At 45.1% G+C, this 22691-nt stretch overlaps 1 protein-coding gene across 1 annotated transcript in view; it reads left to right on the forward strand.

Annotated features, from left to right (window-relative positions):
* The window catches only part of LOC148539621 (A disintegrin and metalloproteinase with thrombospondin motifs 2-like), a 975120-nt gene that overhangs the window by 231298 nt on the left and 721131 nt on the right, over window positions 1-22691 (forward strand). Inside the window, exon 3 of the mRNA XM_088451253.1 lies at window positions 1335-1488. Coding sequence (XP_088307379.1) covers window positions 1335-1488 — 154 coding nt within the window. The remainder of the gene's footprint in view (window positions 1-1334; window positions 1489-22691) is intronic.

The following is a 22691-nucleotide window of genomic DNA, read 5'->3' on the forward strand; positions in this document are numbered from 1 at the left end:
TTGCTCCCAAACGCCGGAAAATGGACAAAAACTGTTGTTTGAACAAATTGTTTAGATCAAACATTTAACAAACTTGTCTGACGACCATTTTCATCTGTTTTCTGGCATTTAGGAGCAAATTGCTGATCATCATTTATTCCCATACTTTACAAGATTTTCATTCCAACCAATCAACTAGTTGGATGGTTGGACAGAAAATCTTTAGGTGTGTACGCACCAGAAGTACTGGTGTGAGTATAAATCACTAGGGGACCAACGGGTGGCTGTTACTGGTGGAAGATCCTCTCTTTGGCTCTGGAGGTCTTACACAACCATGCAAGAACCGTAAGGGCTATTTCACATTTGCCAGTTTTGGCCGGGCGGCAAAAAGCCGCCCTGTTTTTAGCCGGCTGTGAAATCTAGTCATGCAGGGAATCAGCTGGGTCCTTTCACACGGCACGGCGACGGCACGGTCGCCGTGTTAAAGCTGGAAAAAACTACTGTGCAGGACGGCTGCCGTGCCGTCAATGCACGACAGTGGTGTAAAGAAAACAATGTATCCTTTCACACACACTGGCTTCTGCCGGCCGGGCTTGTGCAGCAGCAGCATGCTACGGCGCATGCCCAATTGTTTTAAATAAAAAAACAAACATAAAAAGCGGCTCAAAGCCGCTGCTTGTGAAAGGCACACAGTGCCTGAAAAAAGCCGGCCAGCTACTGCCAGGTTCTTCCCGAGCTGGCCAAAACCGGCAAATGTGAAACTGGCCTAACACTGTCATAGTCTAGTACTGCCAGCTGTGCTTTCAGGGAACCCCACACTGTTCATTCCCTGAATATGCCACTACAAGCCATGGCTATTACTTCTCCTGGGATCACTTTGGGGGAGGACAGTGATTTTTTTTTTTTTAATAAAAAAAATAAATATATATTTTTAACTACGTTAGGAATATTTGTTTAAAAATAATAAAACTATTATTATGTAAAATCTCCATTGACCATCTACAGTGGCGAGCTGAATTAAAAGTTCAGAAAAACATTTCAGAATGCTTCATTCTCCCCTGAGGTCTGACACACTTAATGCACTGAGATCCTTGGTACACCTGTCATACTATCACGCTCTTATCGTAAGACACTGCTTAATTGTCTTGTTCAGTTTCTATTAACAAAAAGTAGTGTGGGAGTTTCTAATTAATGAAAAATTAGAGGTTTTTTTTTTTATCTTACAGACTTTTTTCTTTTATATGACAAAGTGAAAAACAAGCTTGTTCACAATACAGACTCTTACAGCAAGTAGTATAGTAAAACTATATATTATCTTTTTATTTCAGTGTTTTATTTTTAATCTATCATTTTAGGCTGGCATGATTCGTACAGACAAGGATGAATTTTTCATAGAGCCACTGGAAAAAGATGAGCAAGAGGAGGATAGTGGTAGAACGCATATTGTATATCGCAGATCGGCTATCGTAAAACCTTCTACGAGTAAGAACATTGACACATTGCATAATGGTAAGTCAGTGATGCTGATGATTAAGGACATTCATTTATAATTAAAATCACACTATATTTTCTCTTTCGGTAAGGAATGAAAATCTTCAGCTATCCGCGTCATTATCCTTTTCTATCTTTCTTATTAAGTCTCATCTGGCAGAAGACAGTAATATTTTTTTTCACATCTTGTCTGCAGCAGAAAGGCAGGACATTAAATAAGATTCCGGACACCTGTCTCTTCTCATTGACTCTGCTGCTGTGGGTGGGGAGCACAGGATGACAGAGGATGGTAATAATCAGTTTAGGGGCTTTCAGTGGTGAATGGGAGGAAAGACTGGATTTGCAAACATTGATCATCATGCTCACATATGATTGACGGAAGAAGTGGAGAGATCTTTGCCTTGCTTGTTCTTTTCTCAAACAATTTTAGTCTTTTCAATTGTGTCAGTGTATTAAATTCTAGTATAAATACATTTAACAGTGTAATATATAAAATGTAGTGTAATATATAAAATATTCATAATATATTATCACTTATTCTAATGTCAATGGGAAAACTGTAATATAACTAGCTACCGTTTATCAATGTTCATGTTGTCTACAGTCAATATGTTGACAGAATGTTATTTAAAGACTTGTCATGCCGTTTAAATATAAAGCATCATGTTTAAAGGTATAATGCCGATACCGTTTAAATGCTTTAATATTACAACAGTGTCGGCAGTCTCCAGTCGTTAATAATGCTGTCAACATATTGATTGACGACAGCATTAAGAGCGACAAAGTAACTGCTTCCCTAACATCGATATGAGTTCTTTAACAGAGTAAAGCGGGGCATCCACTATATAATTTTCTGTCAGATATCTGTCCAATCTGGCTGGTTGGAATGAAAATCTGGTAATGTATGGGAGCAAATGACAAAAGTCCATTTGGTCACAAACACTGGAAAGTAGCCAAAAATGGTTGTTCAGACAAATTTGTTCAAACACACAAATGTAACCAATTTGAACAATTTTTTTCTCCTTTTTTTCAGTGTTTAAATTAAACCATATGATGGACTATCATTTGCTCCCATACATTACCAGGTTTTCATTCCAACCAGCCAGATTGGACAGATATCTGACAGAAAATTGAATAGTGTATGCCCAGCTTAAACTTTCGCATCTGAACTTTATTTAATTTTCCTATTGCAGTAATTCAGCTCAGGACAGAAAACGGAAATAGGATTTTTGTATCTTGTGGGGGAGAGGGTCATGTTGTATGTCATAATAAACATTGAGGATTCATTTTCTGTTTCTATTAATAGAAAAGGAGGGCTTTATAAAACGGCGATTATTTGAATTTTAGGTGCTCTTGTTGTGGTTCCCCCCAACCCCAGTAGCCCCCCCCTATACCCTTTTTCTTTTGCTATTGTTCTATTTGGCATTAGATACATGTGAATTTGCTTCTTAATTATGTAATGTTCATTGTCAGTTTTACATAGGCTTTAGTAAACAATTGATTTTTAAAATATTTGTTTGTCCGCTTTGCCAATTTATGCGCATCACAGGAGCAGAAGAGGCATTTTATGTGTGTGTATATGTGCAGATGCAGTATATGTACACTTAGGTTCATATATATTTGGGCACTGACACAATTTGTGTTTTAGCTGTTTACTAAAAACATATTCAAGTTAAAGTTACATAATGAATATGGTTTTAACGTGCAGACTGTCAGCTTTAATTTGTGGGTATTCACATCCAAATTAGAGGAAGAATTTAGGAATTACAGCTGTTTAATATGTATCCCCCTCCTTTTTAAGAGGCCAAGGGTCATGTTGGGTACACACTGACGGATAGATCGCCTGTTCCATTAAACAGCGGATATATATCTGTAGTGCATCGGCAGGTGTGTACAGACTATATGTTTGTGAACGACGTCGTTAACAGACATATCACATCTGTCCTGCAGCACTGCCGATGCCAATAAAAAGTGGCGTAACTGTGGTATTTGGAGCCCAGGGCAAATTTGTAAATGTAGCCCCCCCCCTCCCCCATGTGCGGCGCGCACTGCAAAAATGGGCGCAGTCACAAGGGGCGTGGCCACTGAAAAATGGGGCATGTCAACATGACACACACCCTTTTCTTGTCACTGGGAACATTTGTTTCCATTTGCACCTTAATACAGTGCCCCTTATACAGTCCCCCCCTATGCAGTGCCCCTAGTAGTGGCCCCCCTTATGTAGGCCCCAGTAGTACCCCTTATATAGTACCCCCAGTATACAATGCCCCCAGTAGTGGTCCCTCTTATGCAGACCCCCAGTAGTGCCCCTTACACAGTTCCCCCTGTAGTAGTCCCCCTTATGCAGCCTACCATTAGTTCCCCTTATACAGTGCCCCAGTAGTGATCTCCCATATGCAGCCCCCCAGTAGTGATCCCCCATATGCAGTGCCCTTTATACAGTGACCTCAGGAGTGATCCCCCTTATGCAGGCCCCCAGTAGTTATCTCCCCTATGCAGTGCCCCCTGTAGTGGTTCTCCCTTTTCAGTGCCCCCTGTAGTGGTCCCCCCTGTACAGTGCTCCCAGTAGTAAGCCCCTTATATAGTGCCCCAGTAGTAGTCCCCCTTGATGCAGTACCCCCTGTAGTAGTCACCCCCCCAGTAGTGGTTCCCCCAGTAGTAGTCCCCAGTAGTGGTCCCCCCCAATGCAGTGCCCCCAGTAGTAGTCCCCCCTATACAGTGCCCTTTATATAGTGGCCTCAGTAGGTCCCCCTTGATGCAGTGCCCCCAGTAGTAGTCCCCCCTATACAGTGCCCTTTATATAGTGGCCCCAGTAGGAGTCCCCCTTGATGCAGTGCCCCCAGTAGTAGTCCTCCCCCCAGTAGTGGTCCCCCCCAATAGTAGTCCCCAGTAGTGGTCCCCCCCAATGCAGTGCCCCCAGTAGTAGTCCCCCCTATACAGTGCCCTTTATATAGTGGCCCCAGTAGGAGTCCCCTTTGATGCTGTGCCCCCTGTAGTAGTCCCCAGTAGTGGTTCCACCCCAATGCAGTGCCCCCAGTAGTATCCCCCCCCGAAGCAGTGCCCCCAGTAGTAGTCCCCTCCTTAGTAATACGGTCCCCCCCACGATAAATGCACACTGACATTAAACAATAAATAAAAGTAAAATACTTACCTGAATCCATGCTCCAGCTCTCGCCGCCGTCCACACATCAATCCTCCCGGGCTGGTGCGCTCTGCATTATGGGAGAGACGTCATGACGTCTCTCCCATTACCCACTGCAGGAACCGGAAGGGAGCCGGCTCTTGCAGTGGGCGCTGCGGCTGCAGCAGTCAATAAGAGTCTATCTGACTCTCATTGGCAGCTGCTTAACACACACATCCCCGCTTGCGCTGGCGGTGATGTGTGTGCAGCAGCAGCAGCAGCCAATGAGAGTCTGTCTGACCTCATTGGCTGCTGATTCACACACACATCGCTGTCGCTCGGCTGTGATATGTGTGCAGTAGCAGCAGCAGCCAATGAGGGTCGTCTGACTATCATTGGCTGCTGGTTAACACACACATCGCCTCCAGCGCTGTGTGTGTTAGCACAGCCTGAGCCCAACCGCCTGCCACCCTCCTCCTGGCGCTATTGGGTGGAGGGGGAGGGAAGGGGCTCAGCTATACAGCACAGGACCAGCGCTGGGAAGCCTAGCGCCGGTCCTGTGTAAATGTGTAGCACTGACTGCACACACTGCGGTCGGCGCTACACTGGCTAATTAGGGCGGGCCGATACCTTGGCTAACTAGGGCGTGCGCGCCCCCACCACCCCACCCCCGCTGCTGATACCATGGTGCCCAGGGCACGTGCCCCGCTCACCCTGCCCTAGTTACGACACTGCCAATATATCTTGCAGATACAGTATTTTGGCACATCTGGCTCTGTGTACGGGTGATCCGCAGACTGCCCGTACACTTGCTGCAGGGACCCGCCAGTGACTGACATCTAAACTGGGTGGGCAAATTTAAATTGAAATGCCCGCCCAGTTGTGATGTCAGCGCAGACACATTGGCCGAATGAATGGTTAGTGTGTATGCACTTACCAATCGTTAGGTCGGCCTGTTGTATACCCAGCTGAATTGGCCAACTGACTCAAAAGCTGTTTACTGGACAGGTGTGGGCCATTCCTTCATTATTTGTTTATCAATTAGCAGGCAAAAGGTCTGGAGTTGATACAAGTGTGGCATTTGCATTTGAAAGCTGTTGCTGTGAACCCAAAACATATGCAATGCAAGTGAAACAGGTCATCCTTAGGCTGCAAAAAAAAAAACCTATAAGGGAGATACCTTAGGAGTGGCCAAATTAATGGTTTGGTACATTCTGATACATCCATGGAAGACAACCATTTTGGGTAATCGCAGGATCCTTTCCATGGTAAAGGAAAACCCTTTCCCAACATCCAGCCAAGTGAGGAACACTCCAGGAGGTAGGCATATCATTATCCAAGTTATGAATTCCTACCTATCTATACACTCTAAATGTCGCTATTTAGCGTTATAAGTCACACAAGAAATAATTGCTTTCCAGACTTTGATTGTGTTTCCAAAGCACAAAAAGATATTATTCACCAAAAAGCAGATAGTTACACGCTGTGATCTGAAAACAATTAGCGTAAACAGATTATACAATCACTAGGTACAGTCGAATACATACGCATGCGCTCTGAATCCAGATTCCCGGCATCAACTATGAAACCTCCGTCAACAGCAAAGAAAAGATGACTAGCAGATTCAGGGTGCTGGCATATAAACCCTTGCAGAGATAGGCAATACAATAGAACTAGTTGGCATAATCCCATTGGTTCTTCTTCCTGGTTCTCCTGTTACAATGCAGTTCATAGGTCAGTTTGTATTGTAATAGTTCAGCCTCCAACAGCTTCTTTGTGTCCGTTTTCCCACCGAAGAACAAGTCTAAACTGGCTAATTACATTACATGAACAGAGTAGATTTCAATGCCTATCTCTCTATGATCCATAATTCCCAGACGCATGTTGCGATTTCCTTGCCGATGGAACCGGAAATCTGCAAATAAACAGTGGTTCAGAATGGCACCAAACACTGGGCCTGATTCAGACCCGGTCGCAAGCGATGAGTGCTCGCAACCGGGTCGATGGTGGCCCAGAGTGCATGCGCACGACGGAGCCGGATCTGTCGTGTGCATGCACGAGCCCCGGATTGCGACGGGCAATCCGTCGCTCCGGGTCTCGCACCAAAGGGGGCGTGCTGTCGATGTTGAGTGACAGCACGCCCCCTTTGATGGGCGGGCTGGAGGGGTGGCTGCCCAGATGGAGGCGTTCCCATGGGTGGCAACCCACAGCAATGCGAGCGGCCTGGAGGCCGCTCCATAAAAAAATAAAAAAATGCCCTGATTTAGAGCGAGCGCTCTGTCAGAGCGTCCGGCTCTGAATCAGGGCCACTGTCTGTTTATCATGTACTAAACCTGATATCATAAATACGGTCGCTTTATTACATAATTAATAATGAGTATAACCTTGGATATTAACCTTAATGCTGGGGAACCTTTGTATGTAAGTGTGTAAGTATAAGGATATTAAGAAAAGATGCTAGTTAGTGTTGTGCGACTACGTATTTGTGGAGTACACCGTGGTATGTGTTTTGCAGGGTTGTTCATATTATGTTTTAGTAAATGTATGTATTTATATAATGAGGACTTTTAACATTGTTCTATTGCGTGGGAATCGCACAACGCTAAATAATAGCGTCGCCGTATGTACTGATATTGTGGGATTCACTAAAATGGCGTTGTGCGGCCATTTGCAAAATGGTGTCTTGTTGCCATTCGCAAAATGGCATCATGCAAATTTTAATTTTAACAGATTCTGACTCATCCAATTAGCCGGCTTCGACAGTCCACCCTTTGATAGCAAACAACACGCTGTCACACTCTGATTTAAAAAATTAATTTAGGCTTATACTATGACATATTATATATTATGGGATGGCACAAGGTGGTCCTTAAACCATCAATAATGTGTCTCTGGGAGGGACATAAAACTACCCTTATACGCACACTGCAGATCTTGGGAGATCATGGGATAGATGTGGAGATGCACCTAACCTATAAAGGAAGTCTTGAAGGGGATAGAGACTTACATTATTTAAGATGTTTAAAATAACATTTCATAATACATTTCATGCATGGCTAAATTTATATATCATCTGATGGTACATTCTACTTCAGGGTTGTAATGCAGTTCTTCCTTTACCTTGGTATTCATTCTACTACTGACCACCATCATAATTTCATTCCTTTGATTTATCTTATCTTTACATTTTCCATATTTCAACATAGTAGGAACATATTTGACACATAAGCCAATTACTATGATAACAACCAATATGAGGATCAGGAGTTTACCTATACTAGCAACCATTTCCTAGACCCACTCTCCTAGACCGGAGAACCATTTCACTGGGTTCAACCATGAAACCCATTCCTCTACCTTCTCCTCTGCTTCAGCCATTGAAGCATTATGGTTGTTCCGAAATTCCCATTTCAGCTGCAGAATTTCGTGCATCTTCCGGTCTAGCACCTCCTTGGGGTCACTAGTATCATTTGTAATATATGTGCAACACTTTACACCAAATTGGGTGGCCAAAGTTACACAATACCCTCCAGTGACAGCTGTTAAATAATTTAACACTAGCCTATGTTGCACAAGTTCTTTCTTATAAGTTTGTAACTCCCTAACTGAATACCTAAACATGTCATCATACATCTCGGTGATATTATCTATTAGTTTAGCAAGATCTTGGATATATCTAAAATTTAGTGCACCTCGAGCGATCCTGGTGGGATCAAATGCGACTAAAACTTGAAAGCCAGTTGTTTCACTAATCAATTGTGTGGCTTTATGTACATCACCAGGTATCATATTTCTTTTGTCTCTATGTTCATACTGTGTGTGACGATATGGTAATGGTGTGTTTTTATGAATACCAAGCATTTCACCATGTGTAAGGGTCATAACTTCTGGGAGTACTCTTCCCAAATAACACAAACCTTCGGAACTCGGAGAGAGCCACTTATACGCTTTTCTTCCACATATAAAATATATATCATCGGGGATAACATAAGGGATAGTAAACCTCATTATCGTCACAAACACATTTCCCTAGCAAATGATCCTATTTCAGGTTCTCCCATTTGACTCATGCAAGTTTCTGGTTGTAATATCTTGGCACAATACCCTTCTGGTACCCTACCAACCATTTCTTTGGCGGAACTTAGTGTATATTTATACCGGAAGTGTCTTCCACCTAGTCTAATTGTGCGTAAGAGTTCAAGATTTATAGGTTCAATATCAGCTCTTAGTGAGAAGGTCATCGTCTGGTTATTCCCCATCACCTCCCAACTTCCTGGTTTATTGAAGTTGGTGATGTTTAAACATAAAAGTGATTTATCTACTTGGTACTGGTAGACTTTTAAATGAGGTGGTTTGGACTTAAGAAATTTTCCATCCAGTGCATCCCCTCTTTGCAGTTCTAAGACCTCAGAGACATTTAATGGGAACAACACTAATGCTGTCCCTGAGGCACATGAGAACACACCCAACAGTCAGTCTGGTTTAAAACTTTGCTCACCATAGTATGATAATCCTCTAAAGGATACCCACCCCAATACTGGTTATACTTAGGCTGGCACCGTTGGATACATCTCTCATCGACTACGGACCCACAAAACTCACACATACAATAATCCTCAGACGATAGACCTTCACACTGTCTCCGAGTTTCCATAATAACAGATCTCTTAACAATTACTCTACTGGGTTTGGTCAGGTACCGCCCTTGTGACTGTATTGCTCCTTCTCCCAACTCCACTCCATTGATATCACCATCAGCTCCCCTCTCCGTCCTCTGTCACAGAAACCAGAGATTCCGCAACAACCCAAGATAATGAGAACTTTGGGAGAAAACACAAAGATAACCACAGCAGACCAATCCATTGCTGAAAACAATTATCTACAAATTTCTTTAGCTCAGGTGTCTCACTGTAACCTTTAACCTTCCCGGAACAGACTCGCAATTGACAGGTCTACGTTATCTGCCTCGATTCCGCCTTGTCTCTCCACTGGTTGGTTGACCTTCTTACAGTGAGTGGAATGGACCCAGGTATCTCTCTCCACCACTTTCAATGAAGTTGTACTCCTCAGCAACACCTGATACGGACCTTCCCACTGATCTGTCAAACAATATGAACGCTAGAAATTTTTGATCATAACAAATTCTCCAGGTTCAACATCATGACAGTTTGTTTCTGGCATATCATGTGACAACAATTTCAGTTTCTGCTGTTGCTGCTCATTGTTATAAGATACTTTACTGTAATCTCGTTACTTTTCAAATCTTCCTGCGGACTTAATAATCAAATGAGGTTGTCTACCAACAGTATTTCAAAGGGGGATAGATTGAGACGGGGTCTAGGAGTTGTCCTGATACTATGAAGGACAAGCTGTAGTGCTTCTGGCCACCCCAGTCCAGTTTCTGCCATGATCTTACTTAAATTATTTTTAATGGTACCGTTCATCCTCTCCACCTTGGCGCTGGCTTGTGGTCGATAGGGGGTGTGAAATCTACTATTAATACCCATCAACTTACACATGTTTTGGAAGAAATCACCTGTGAAATGAGTACCCCTATCACTTTTAATAATTCTAGGGATACCGTATCTGCATACAAACTCCTGAACAATTTTCTTAGCAGTAAATGCAGAAGTATTAGTGGCAGCTGGGTATGCCTCAACCCAATTAGAAAACACATCAGTGCACACCAATACATACTTGAGATTCCTGCAAGGTGGTAATTGGATGAAATCAATTTGTATTACCTGAAAAGGTCCATCGCTCGGAGGAATGTGGGATGGCTCGGTGGGGATTGTTTTCCCAATGTTTTTCCTCAAGCAGGTCAAACAGGACATTGCTCTCTTTTCCGCTTGAGAAGAAAAAACCGGTGCACACCAGTATGCTCTCACCAACTTGCACATACCTTGCTTTCCCAAGTGAGTCAGACGGTGCGCTGCCTCAGCCAGGCTTGGGTAGTACGCCTTGGAAGCCACTGGCTTACCTTGTCCATCTCTCCAGAGTCCAGAGGACTCTTTCCCACATCCCTTGGACCTCCAGACTGCCTTTTCCTGAATGGAACACAAATTTTGCATCTCAATTAATTTCTGCATATCAATCATTTGAAACATCATTTGGTTAATTGGCATGTTCACTTTTAAACCTGCTGCCCATTTGGCAGCCTCGTCTGCTCTGTTATTGCCCAGTGACACCGGATCATCCTCACATGTATCGGCTTTACACTTAATTATGGCCACTGCCTTAGGCAATTTGATCGCTGTCAGTAGTCCTTTTATATGTCTGGAAAGTGTGACTGGTGTGCCTGCTGCTGTCATAAAATTTCTCAGACGCCATAGAGCACCAAAATCATGTACCACCCCGAAGTCGTACCTAGAGTCAGTGTAGATATTAGCAGATTTGCCTTCTGCTAATTCATACGCTCTTCTTAGTGCCACCAGCTCCGCCACTTGGGCCGAGTGAGGTGCACCAAGAGGTTTGGCTTCTATGATTTCTTCGTCATTTACAACAGCATAGCCTGTACATAACTCTCCAGTGTCAGTCTGTCTATGACAACTCCCATCCGTGTAAAATGTCACATCTACATTTTCTAAAGGTGTATCCCGTATGTCAGGTCTTGCAGTAAAGGTTTGATTCAGATATTCCATACAATCATGTGCATCAATATACCTGCAGAACTCACCTTCCGCCAGCGACTCCCCTCTCTCCACCCTTTGTTCATCCTGTTGCACATATGGTAAATAACTTGCTGGATTTAACATACTGCACCGTTTGATGGTGATGTTTGCAGGTGCTATTAGGGCTAGTTCCCATTTTGTGAACCTAGCTGAGGAGACCTGTCTGGTTTGGGCAGAGTTTAGCAAAGCAGATACAGCATGGGGAGTATAGACAATCATATCATGGCCTAGTACCACATCCTCACTCTTACTGACCAATAGAGCAGTTGCTGCTACACTTCTTAAACACATTGGGAGTGATCTTGCCACAGTGTCCAATTGTGCACTGTAGTATGCTATGGGCCTACTGGCATCACCATGTTTTTGTGGGAGGACAACTGCTGCGCAACCTTTAGCTTCCGTACAGTACAAATCAAAGAGTGTTTCATAATCAGGTATTCTCAATGCAGGTGCTCTTGTCAGACTATCCTTAAGATTAAGGAAAGCCTGCTCTGTTTTCTCTGCATGTATGACACGATCGGGCTTTGAGGAAGAGACTAAGGGCCTGATTCAGAGCCGCTCGTAAGCGGCTGCTCGTTCGTTCGGAGCGATGTTTTCCCAACTGCGCATGCGTATGGATCGTAATACGCATGCGCGAACCAGTCATTGCGGCCGAAAATCGTTTGTTCGCTAAATAGCGAATGCCTGTTAATATGAGTGACAGGAGGAGGCGTATGTGGGTGGTAACAGGGGAAGGTGCTTGAAAACGGGGAGTGGAGATCCGAAAGCAGGCATGCTTAAAGGTCAAAATGGGCGTTTTATGGGTGTGCATAATTAATACAGCAGCGTCATTGACCACGTCACTGGGTTATTTTATAGTCAGAACTGCTCGCAAGATTGTGGTAGGAAAAACCAACCACAAGAATAGCGAGCAGTTCATACGCCTTTCGATGTACTCGATTAATCTAATAAATAGCGGACATGACATAGGATGCGAGCGGCCAGGGGGCGTAGTTATCCAAAAAACGACCGCAAGTTTTGTACGCTCGTTCAGACATATAGGTGTAAACAGACCGCAAAGAGCGAACGGTTCATTTGAATAGCCACCCCCTTTTCCTGAACGACCGTCCGCAAATTGCGTCCGGCTCTGAATCAGGCCCTAAGGCCCTGATTCAGAGCCAGACGCTCTGACAGAGCGCTCGCTCTGAATCAGGGCCCACCTATTTTTTTTTTAGAACGGCCTCCTGGCCGCTAGCATAGCTGTGGGTGACCACCCACAGCTATAGCGAGCAGCCTGGAAGATGGTCGCGATGGTGAAGACCATCGCGACCATCGGGCTGGCGATGAGACCCCTGTGGTAGAGTCTCGTTGCCGCAAGCCCCAGAAAGATTTCGGCTCTAACAGAGCAGAAATCTCTCCCACTGACATCACTCATGATGTCGGTGGGGCCGCCCCAAACGGAGGCGTTCACATGGGAACGCCTCTGTTTGGGCAGCCACTCCCCCAGCCCGCCCACCAAAGGGGGCGTGCTGTCACTCAACATCGACAGCACGCCCCCTTTGGTACGAGACCCGGAGCAACAGATTGCCTGTCGCTATCCAGGTCTTGCGCATGCGCACGACGGAGCCGGCTCTGTCGTGCGCATGCGCACTGGCCCACCATTGACCCGGTTGCGAGCGCACAGCGCTTGCAACCGGATCTGAATCAGGCCCAATGTCCTGTAATGGCAAGGCCAAGATAGAAAAACCTGGGATCCACATTCTGCAGTATCCACACATTCCCAAGAAGGTACGAATTTGCTGTTGATTCTGCGGCAGTGTCATGTTCTGTATGGCCTGGATTCTGTCATTTGTGAGATGTGGTAACCCCTGGGTTAGGCAGTGTCCCAAATATTTAACCCTGGACTGACATGGCTGTAGTTTGTCCCTAGCAACCTTGTGTCCTGTTTGTGAGAGATGAAGCAATAAAAGTTTAGTATCATTTAAACATGACATAAACGAATCAGAACACAACAATAAATCGTCCACATATTGTATTAGAACAGATTCATTGGCAGGTTGAAAAGATTGTAACAAGTCGTGTAAGGCCTGGGAGAAGATACTGGGGCTGTCTATGAAACCTTGGGGCAATCGTGTCCATGTGTATTGTACCCCCCTGTATGTAAATGCAAATAGGTACTGACAGTCAGGATGAAGAGGGACAGAGAAGAAAGCAGAACAGAGGTCAATCACAGTAAAATGGATTGCATTTGGTGGGATCTGCATGAGGATGACAGCTGGATTTGGCACTATGGGGAATTGGCTTTTTACTACCTTATTAACCCCTCTAAGGTCTTGTACCAGCCTATAATCCCTCCCACCACTTTTCTTCACAGGAAAGATGGGACTGTTGGCTACACTCACTGTACGGACTAAAATTCCCTGTTGTAATAATAAACGCTCAATTATGGGATAAACCCTTATCTCTACCTCCTGTTTTAATGGGTACTGGGGAATTTTTGGAGCTTGCCTACTGCTTTTTAAATTTACCATTACGGGAGTTACATTTGCCATTAATCCAGTGTCCTGTCCATCCTTGGTCCAAAGCGAATCTGGGATTTGGGATAACATTTGATCTACCTGAGATGGATTTGTACTTAAACCAGTAGAGTGATACATTATCCTTTGGGAAGTGTCCAACATATCCCTCACATCGTGCGCAACTCTCTCTAGGATATCTAGAAATACACCATCAGGGGTACAATATATGACACATCCCATCTTACATAAATCCCTTCCCAGTGGTTAGTAGGAGCCGCTGCTGCCAGGAGGAAAGAATGCCCCCTAGCGTCACTCTCGAATATAGCATTTAAGGCCACAACTGGAGCAGGTGACTGTGGAACATTCCCTGCATTCTGCATATATCCTTTATGTGGATATCTAGGTACTACTTGGTTAGGGGGTCCTACCATCTTCACCTTAAAGTTCCTAATTACATGTCCTGCTTGGTTGCAGTTAAAACACCTCCGTAAATGGGGTGGGGGAAAAGGTTGTTGTGTGGGTTGGGCAGTAGAGAAAGATTGTGAGTGTAGGTAAGAATTTTGAGGGTATTATGGTGGCTGCGGGTAGTATGGATTTTGTGGCTGTCTGTGATAAGTGGGGTAAGGCTGTGTTTGTGGCGGTGCAGGATTGGTGAGGGCGTGTAGCTGTGCAGGTGTAGTGTAGCTGTGCAGGTGTCTGTAGGATTGGTGCAGGGCATGTAGCTGTGCAGGTATCTGGTGGCAGTGATGGTATATTCATTCCTTCTAGAGCTTGAATGCTAACAGACATTAGCTTCTCGCTCTGGGTCTCTCTCTTCTTGAGGATGTTTTTATCGTGCTCAATAGCAGACTCCCTGAGTGTGTCAACAGTAACTCCCCTCCAGCCAGGTAGAGAGGTCTGGACTCGGGTCTTTAGATTGTCTTTAAGACCATCCATAAGTACTGTGATGACCATTTCCCTATGGTGAGTGCTATCGTTAATATCTTCTGTCCCAGTGTACTGGGTGATAGTCTGCAGAGCTCGGGTACAGTAATCTTCTGCAGTTTTACTCTCTTTTTGTTTTATGGTGAAAATTTTACTCCAGTTAACTACTACCGGAAAATATACACCCAATTGAGTTATTATGCTGGTAATGTTACCTTGGTTATCCTCGTCTGTTAAGGGGTCGTCTCCTCCAATACGCAATCCGTGATAAACAGTTTCACGTCGGTAATGTGCGGAAGACATGCCCTTAACACCACTCGCCAATCTTAATTGGTTGGCTCGTGAGCATTACCCAAGTTTTTCACAAATCTTTGGCATTTTGCTAATTCCTTCTTGGGGTGAGGGAAGTCTGTCATTATGGAATTTAGTTCAGCTCTTGTCCAAGGACAATGCATCACTACATCTCTTGTGGGCCCCACACCATTCGCATCCGGATTCCCATTGGGAACCGTTATTGTCCGGATGGGATGTATGCCTGCCATAATGCTACCTTTGGCCGAATTACCTAGTTGAGGGTTCAGCCTACTGCTACTATGTACGGTATTACGGTATACTGTTAAAGCGGGGGTTAATACTTCCTGTACGGTTGGGGCTACCTCCATTTCTGCTACTAGTGAGGCAGCTACCTGTACTTGCTGTGGTGGTACATTTAACATTTGTGCAACATGGGAGAGAGCGGACATCACAACATCATCTATATCATCAACACGTTCCTTATAATTACTTAAGAGAGGGTACAGGTTACATGTTACATTTTATGGGTTTGTACATCGACTGGTGATGCGCGTGAACTACTGACATTACCTTCCGCAACGCTACCTTGCTGTGCGTGAGCACTATTTCGCGGCGTACACTCAGCGCTGTTTAGCGCTGCGTGCGCACTCTCCTGCATCGTGCACGCGACACTGGTTTGCGTCGCATGCACACCCCTAAGCCACGCATCCCTCTCGTACTGCGATAGCTTTAAACAATTGTTATACTTATAATATTATGGGCCTGATTCAGAGCCGCTCGTAAGCGGCCGCTCGTTCGTTCCGAGCGATGTTAGCCCAACTGCGCATGCGTACGGTTCGTTATACGCATGCGCTAACCAGTCAGTGCGGCCGAAATTCATGTGCTCGCAAAATAGCGAATGCCTGCTATTTTGAGTGACAGAGGCGTATGTGGGTGGTAACAGGGGAAGGTGCTTGAAAATGGGGAGTGGAAATCAGAACGCAGGCGTGCTTAAAGGTCAAAACGGGCGTTTTATGGGTGTGCATATTTAAAACAGCAGCGTCATTGACCACGTCACTGGGTTATTTTATAGTCAGAACTGCTCGCAAAATTGTGGTAGCAAACACCAACCCCAAGAATAGCGAGCAGTTCATACCCTTGTCGATGTACTCGATTAATCTAATAAATAGCGGACGTAGGATGCGAGCGGCCAGGGGGCGTATTTTTCCAAAAAACGAATGCAAGTTTTGTTCGCTCGTTCAGACATAGAGGCGTGAACAGACCGCAAACAGCAAACGGTTCATTTGAATAGCCACCCCTAGTTTTAGAACGAACGACCGCAAATAGCGAGTGGCTCTGAATGAGGGCCAATATCTTTTTTCTTTCAAGAGTGCACCATACAGATGCTATCTCGGACATTGGCCCTCATTCAGAGCCACTCGCTATTTGCGGTCGTTCGTTCTAAAACTAGGGGTGGCTATTCAAATGAACCGTTCGCTGTTTGCGGTCTGTTCACGCCTCTATGTCTGAACGAGCGAACAAAACTTGCGTTCGTTTTTTGGAAAAATACGCCCCCTGGCCGCTCGCATCCTACGTCATGTCCGCTATTTATTAGATTAATCGAGTACATCGACAAGGGTATGAACTGCTCGCTATTCTTGGGGTTGGTGTTTGCTACCACAATTTTGCGAGCAGTTCTGACTATAAAATAACCCAGTGACGTGGTCAATGACGCTGCTGTTTTAAATATGCACACCCATAAAACGCCCGTTTTGACCTTTAAGCACGCCTGCGTTCTGATTTCCACTCCCCATTTTCAAGCACCTTCCCCTGTTACCACCCACATACACCTCTTTCTGTCACTCAAAATAGCAGGCATTCGCTATTTTGCGAGCACATGAATTTCGGACGCAATGACTGGTTAGCGCATGCGTATAACGATCCGTACGCATGCGCAGTTGGGCTTACATCGCTCGGAACGAACGAGCGGCCGCTTACGAGTGGCTCTGAATCAGGCCCATTGTTCAATACCTCCTTATCAAAGCTGGGAATTCTGGGAAAAGGTTTAACACTCATTCTCTTCATCTTAAACCATATATCACAGTACATAGTTGCGTACGCACCATACTTTGTATGCATTATATGCCGTGCCGAACCAATCGGCGTGTCCAAGAGCAGCACGTCATCTAACATCTCTACCGTTTGCTTGGCTCCCATCTTGGGAAAATAACACTAAACTTTTCAATAGAGATTTAAATCGGTGAAAGAATGTCAAGGCTACTTTCACTTACCTGTGGACGATATTAACAGGCCGCGCCCACACACCTATGGAAGAATAAACAGGCTGCTTCCACGCACCTAAGCCCTTTTCGAGTACTTTGCTCTGCTAGAATTTAAGCATTCCAATAACACTTACCCTTTTCAGTGATTTCGTCCACCACTACTAAGTTCACAATCAATATGCCACAACTGTGCGGTTCAACCACAATGCCCAATAACCGTAACTGATCACTGGATGCTGCGATCACACTGAGAGCCGATACCTAACACAAAACAAGAACTACACCTGCTGTGTGTATAGACTTCGGTATCTACTACCGAGCCACTAGGCCGACACCAGGCACCTAGCCCCTAAGGGTCCTACGATACCCCTAGCTAGGGAACATGTTACCCCTACAAACACACCTTTTTCCTGCGCAGAAAAATAAATGTTTTCCCAGATATGGCAGCACCGACTAAGATCTTTAAAACAATGCTATCATGCTATCAAAATCACAATGCAATCTCAACGGCTTTGTTTATATAGACCTAACTGTATATACATACTGTATTAACAAACAACTGGTGGGATGGGCACTTATATAATAGAGCACAAACCCCCCCCAACATATATATATGAGTATATCTATATCAGGTGTCCTGACTGACTGACTGACTCATCAATGCCCAGCCCAAACCCCTGGACCTAGAAACATAATTTTTTTGAAATTCGACTCCTAAGGGGGTGAAAAGGGCAAAAATTTTTCCTCCCCCTGTGCTATGGCCTGATTTACTGGCTCATCATCTACCTGCCCAAACCGCTTGACCTAGAAACATGAAATTTGTGGAGTATATTCCTTCCATAACGTAAGCACCCACTAAGCAGGGATTTTTCTAAATTCGACCCCTTAAGGTGGTGAAAAGTGGTAAAATGTTTCCTTTCGACCAAGGTGATTGGGTAACAAAGCAACATGTCCCAAGTGCTGTGGGACTGTAAGCCCATTATCTGGTTCGCATGGCGGCTTCAGAGGTGGGGCTGTAGCACAGTCTAATATTTAAATAGGGGAACCACACCAACTGCCAGTGATGTTTAGCAACATTAGTGGTGACAGTTGGTTTGGCTTCCCTATCTGAATATAGAATTGCACTGCAGCAGTCCCACCTCTGGAGTTGCCACGCTCATTTACACCAGAGACATAAATGAAACTATATATATATATATATACGGTGACTGTTAAATTCTGTTGTGACTAGTGGTCAGTTATATGCTCAAGAGAAATCAATTTTAATAAGCTTATTAAATTACCATTATATTACACCTGAGGTTCCCAAACGCGGTCCTCAAAGCTACCCAGATATCCATGGCTGAGCACAGGTGACTTAATTGTACCTCAGTCAATTTGATATAACCACCTGTGCTCAACCATGGATATCTCTAAAACCTGAACCTTTGGGGAGGGAATGGGATTGAAATTCCAGCGGCTGTTTAGTCTGTTAAAATACCGACCGCGAAAGCCCAACAGGAGGAGATCCCGACGAAGGAAGGTAAGTATCTTAACCCTTAACGAGGCTTACTACCCCTAGACCAAGGTATGAGAAACTCTGCTCTTGTATTTTTCCAGCCGGCTGTGGAGATAAGTAACTCAGCACACACCGTGACGAATTCAACTCAGCTCTGAGGTAGTTCCTCTTAAAGCTGCCTTTTATAAGTTCAAGAAAATTGCTGTGTCACAAGCATTTGCCAATAATGGTTAACAGCAAACTATACATTTCATTGGTTAACAAGTACATAAGATGTGTCAGAGGGTCTTCATTCTGTCTTGTCTTCACGGAGTCCAAACTTAGGCCCTGATTCAGACCCACTCGCAAGCGGCTGTCCGCTCGCAAGCGGGTCGATGGTGAGCACTGAGCATGCGCACGACGGAGGGAGCTCCGTCGTGCGCATGCGCCAGACGCGACGAGCGAAGGAAAGTCCTTCGCTCGTTGTGTCTGATCAAAGGGGGCGTGCTGTCGATGTTGATTGACAGCACGCCCCCTTTGGTAGGCGTGCCGGGGGCGTGCCTCCCTGACGGGGGCGTTCCCACGGGAACGCCTCCCGTCAGAAGCCGGCCCACTGACATCACTAGTGATGTCAGTGGGAGTGATTTTGGCTCTGATAGAGCCAAAATCACTCCGGAGCTTGCGGCTGAAAACCTCAACCGCAGGCTCCGGCTCGCAGTTTCGATGGTCAAGACCATCGCGGCCATCAAACTGCACGCTCGTATAGCCTGTGGGTGGTGACCCACAGCTATACGAGCGTCCAGGAGGACGCTCCATTTTCATGGAGGGCGGCCCTCATTCAGAGCGTGCGCTCTGCTCAGAGCGTACGGCTCTGAATGAGGGCCTTAGTGTCCTATTTTCGGGAGTTGTCAGCTGTTCCTCTGTATCAGCTGCTGGTTCGATCTCATGATTTTTGTGTAAAGGAAAATAGATTTCTTCCTAAGTACTGACAAAACTGACAAATGAAGATAGACCCAAACACCCCCTTTCCGCACCCTACACCTAACCCTTCCGGTGGGTGTCTAACACTAACCTCGCCTTCGGTGGTGCCTAATGTTATTCCCCCCTCTCCCCCCCCCGTAGCCTTCCTGGGGGTGCTAACCCTAACCCCCTCTCTCGTGGCTCATACTTACCTGTCTCCGGTCTCTTACGGTCGGGATGCTGGCTGTCAGGCTTCTGATGCCGGTATCCTGATTCATGCAGAGTTAGCGGCGTCTGTATTTTGTCAGGCGGCAGGATGCCAGCATCAGTATATCAACCGCCAGCATCTTGTCCGCCGGGTTATTAACTACACCTTGTTGAGGAGCCTTGAGGACCAAGTTTGGGAACCTCTGTATTACACAATGAATGGCATTGGGCTTTGTTTTTGGATGCCTTTTTAGTGGAGAGGTTTTCCTTTAGGATTAACTGTTAAACTACAAGATCCTTGTTTGTGCAATCATCATGTCGGGAGTGACAAAGGGGCACATAGTTCTTGGAGACCAATGATGTGATCTTACAAGAGAGATCCTTGAACTTTCTGTAGTGCAGGACAAACGATATTGGGTGTACACACTGATAGCTATCTATGATAGATATCTATGATCCATATCTTTCAGTGAAGTCAGGCCCAGTGGCGTAATTAGGGGATTTGGAGCCCAGGGCAAGTAAAAAATCGGAGCTCCCCAATCCACAAGAAGGTGCGCGCGATGAAAAAGTGGGCATTCCACATTCTCACTGCCACAAGATTCAGCTGACTGCCTAACCTGGACTTTCAACACTGGACTCTGTTTGGTTGCTACAAAAACTTTGTGCATCACTTGCTACTATTTGTGCTGCCTCTGTGCTTAACAGATAATCTTAATGAATACTGTTAATGTCAATTTACCTCTCAAATAATGTATTTTTACCTTAGCTCTTTTACCTAGCCTTACATCATCTTGTTCGTACCACTGTCTACTCTCTACTCCAGTGGTGTCAAACACGGGCCCTTCAGCTGATGTGGAACTACACAGCCCAGCATGCACTTCCAGAGTTTTGCCCTTAGGGCATGCTAAAACTGTGGCAGGGCATGCTGGGATATGTAGTCCCACATCAGCTGGAGGGCCCGAGTTTGACACCACTGCTCTACTCCAATATTCAGTTTCTGCTCCAATCTAATCTCCACTTTTTCTATACTCAATAATATATTTTTGTTGTGCTGACAATGTACCTCATCCTTACCATGACCATGTTGTCTTCAACTCCTCCCTTCACTCCGTTTCTAACTAATCTTTTATTCTGCCCTCTGATTCCACCTCTACCCTTTTCCCCTGGTCTCTTCCCCCTCCTCCTATCACCCCTTCTCTCTGTACTTTCCTCCCCCTCTTCTCCCAATACTCCATTTTCTTTCTCTTCTACCCCCCAAGGATCCTACTACCCCACTGCTAATCTCTCCTCCCTTCTCTCCCTGTCACTCCACCCCACTTTCATCCACGTCTCCTTAATTTCCCTCCCTGCCCACCTCCTACAGGGTCTCCTCCTAGCACAGGAGCCCGCATGATCCCTACACTCTCTTCATCTCGGTCTCCCAAAGTAATCTCATCTCCATGCTATAGCAACCCTGATAATCTCATTCACATCTCTCCTATCAACTCTGTCATTCTATCCTGTGCCCTCTGGAATGCCAGATCAGTCTGTAACAAACTGGCCCCCACCCATGACCTTTTTATCTCCAACTCCCTGAATCTCCTTGCCATTACTGAAACCTGGATTTTACCCTCTGACAATACTTCTCCTGCAGCTCTCTCCTATGGGGGCTTCACCTTCTCCCACACCCCCAGGCCTGGGGGTCACCATGGGGGTGGTGTGGGGTCCTTCTGTCCCCTGGTTACTCATACCAACTTATACCCTCAGAACCATCCCTTATATTCTTCACATTTGAAGTTCATGCCATATGCCTCTTCCAACTAGTACACCTCAGAGTAGCTGTCATCTACTGTCCAAGTTCCTTGACTATTTTGCTTCCTGGCTTACTCACTTTCTCTCCTCAGACCTTCCCTCTATTATCCTAGGTGACTTCAATATTCCAATTGATATCCCCACAGAATCCACTGCCACCAAACTACTCACCCTCACTTCCTCATTTAGCCTCTCCCAATGGACCTCCTCATCCTCCCATGCAAGTGGGCATTTGCTTGATCTGGTATTCACTCACCGTTGTGATATTTCTGCCTACTCCAATTCCCCATTCCCCCTCTCTAACCAGCACATTCTTTCTTTTAACCTATCCCTCTCTCCTAACATTGAACACGACTGTGCCCTTATAATATATGAGAAAATAAACTGAGCACACAATGGTGAAGTACAGTATGTGCAACAATTATTCTTTACTCAAGGATTAAAAAGACTCACATAAATAAGTTTAAAAAACTGGCATATCTGATAACAACTCTGGTTTAGTTCATGCTGTGGTCCCGCTGTTTTCGTCAGCAGACCCAGACGTGGGTGCGCTCCAAGCCTTGTTCACAAATGGGTGAAGTCACTATGCCTGCATCTCTGTAAGACCTCCCAAATGCTTTTCACCAGCAAGTGGACTTCGTCAGTGGGGATGTCCTACCCGAACACTCGCAATGTTTATATAGCCACATTATTTAAATCAGTTTGGATAATCTATTATGTCAATTAGTCAAGAATAGAACTATATCAACAACACTATTATGTTTAAAAAAAACTTTTTAATACAGCTTTAAAGAACGAATGTGCACCATTTTATTGGTTACCTAAAGGCAACATTTTATAGAATAATCACAATACAAGGTGCCCTTTTGAATGTCATAATGCCTCCCTTCAGTAGAAAGCCTTTATTAATAAACGGCCATTTTAATGGTTATTATTGGCGACTAAAAGTGAAATCCTATTAACCAGTGCCACTTTCTTGTAGATCCAATTTTATATGGGCATAGACAGCATCCAGTC

The sequence above is a fragment of the Taudactylus pleione genome, unplaced genomic scaffold (assembly GCF_031769625.1).
Source record: "Taudactylus pleione unplaced genomic scaffold, aTauple2 ptg000025l, whole genome shotgun sequence".
In the NCBI taxonomy this organism is placed as follows: Eukaryota; Metazoa; Chordata; class Amphibia; order Anura; family Myobatrachidae; genus Taudactylus; species Taudactylus pleione.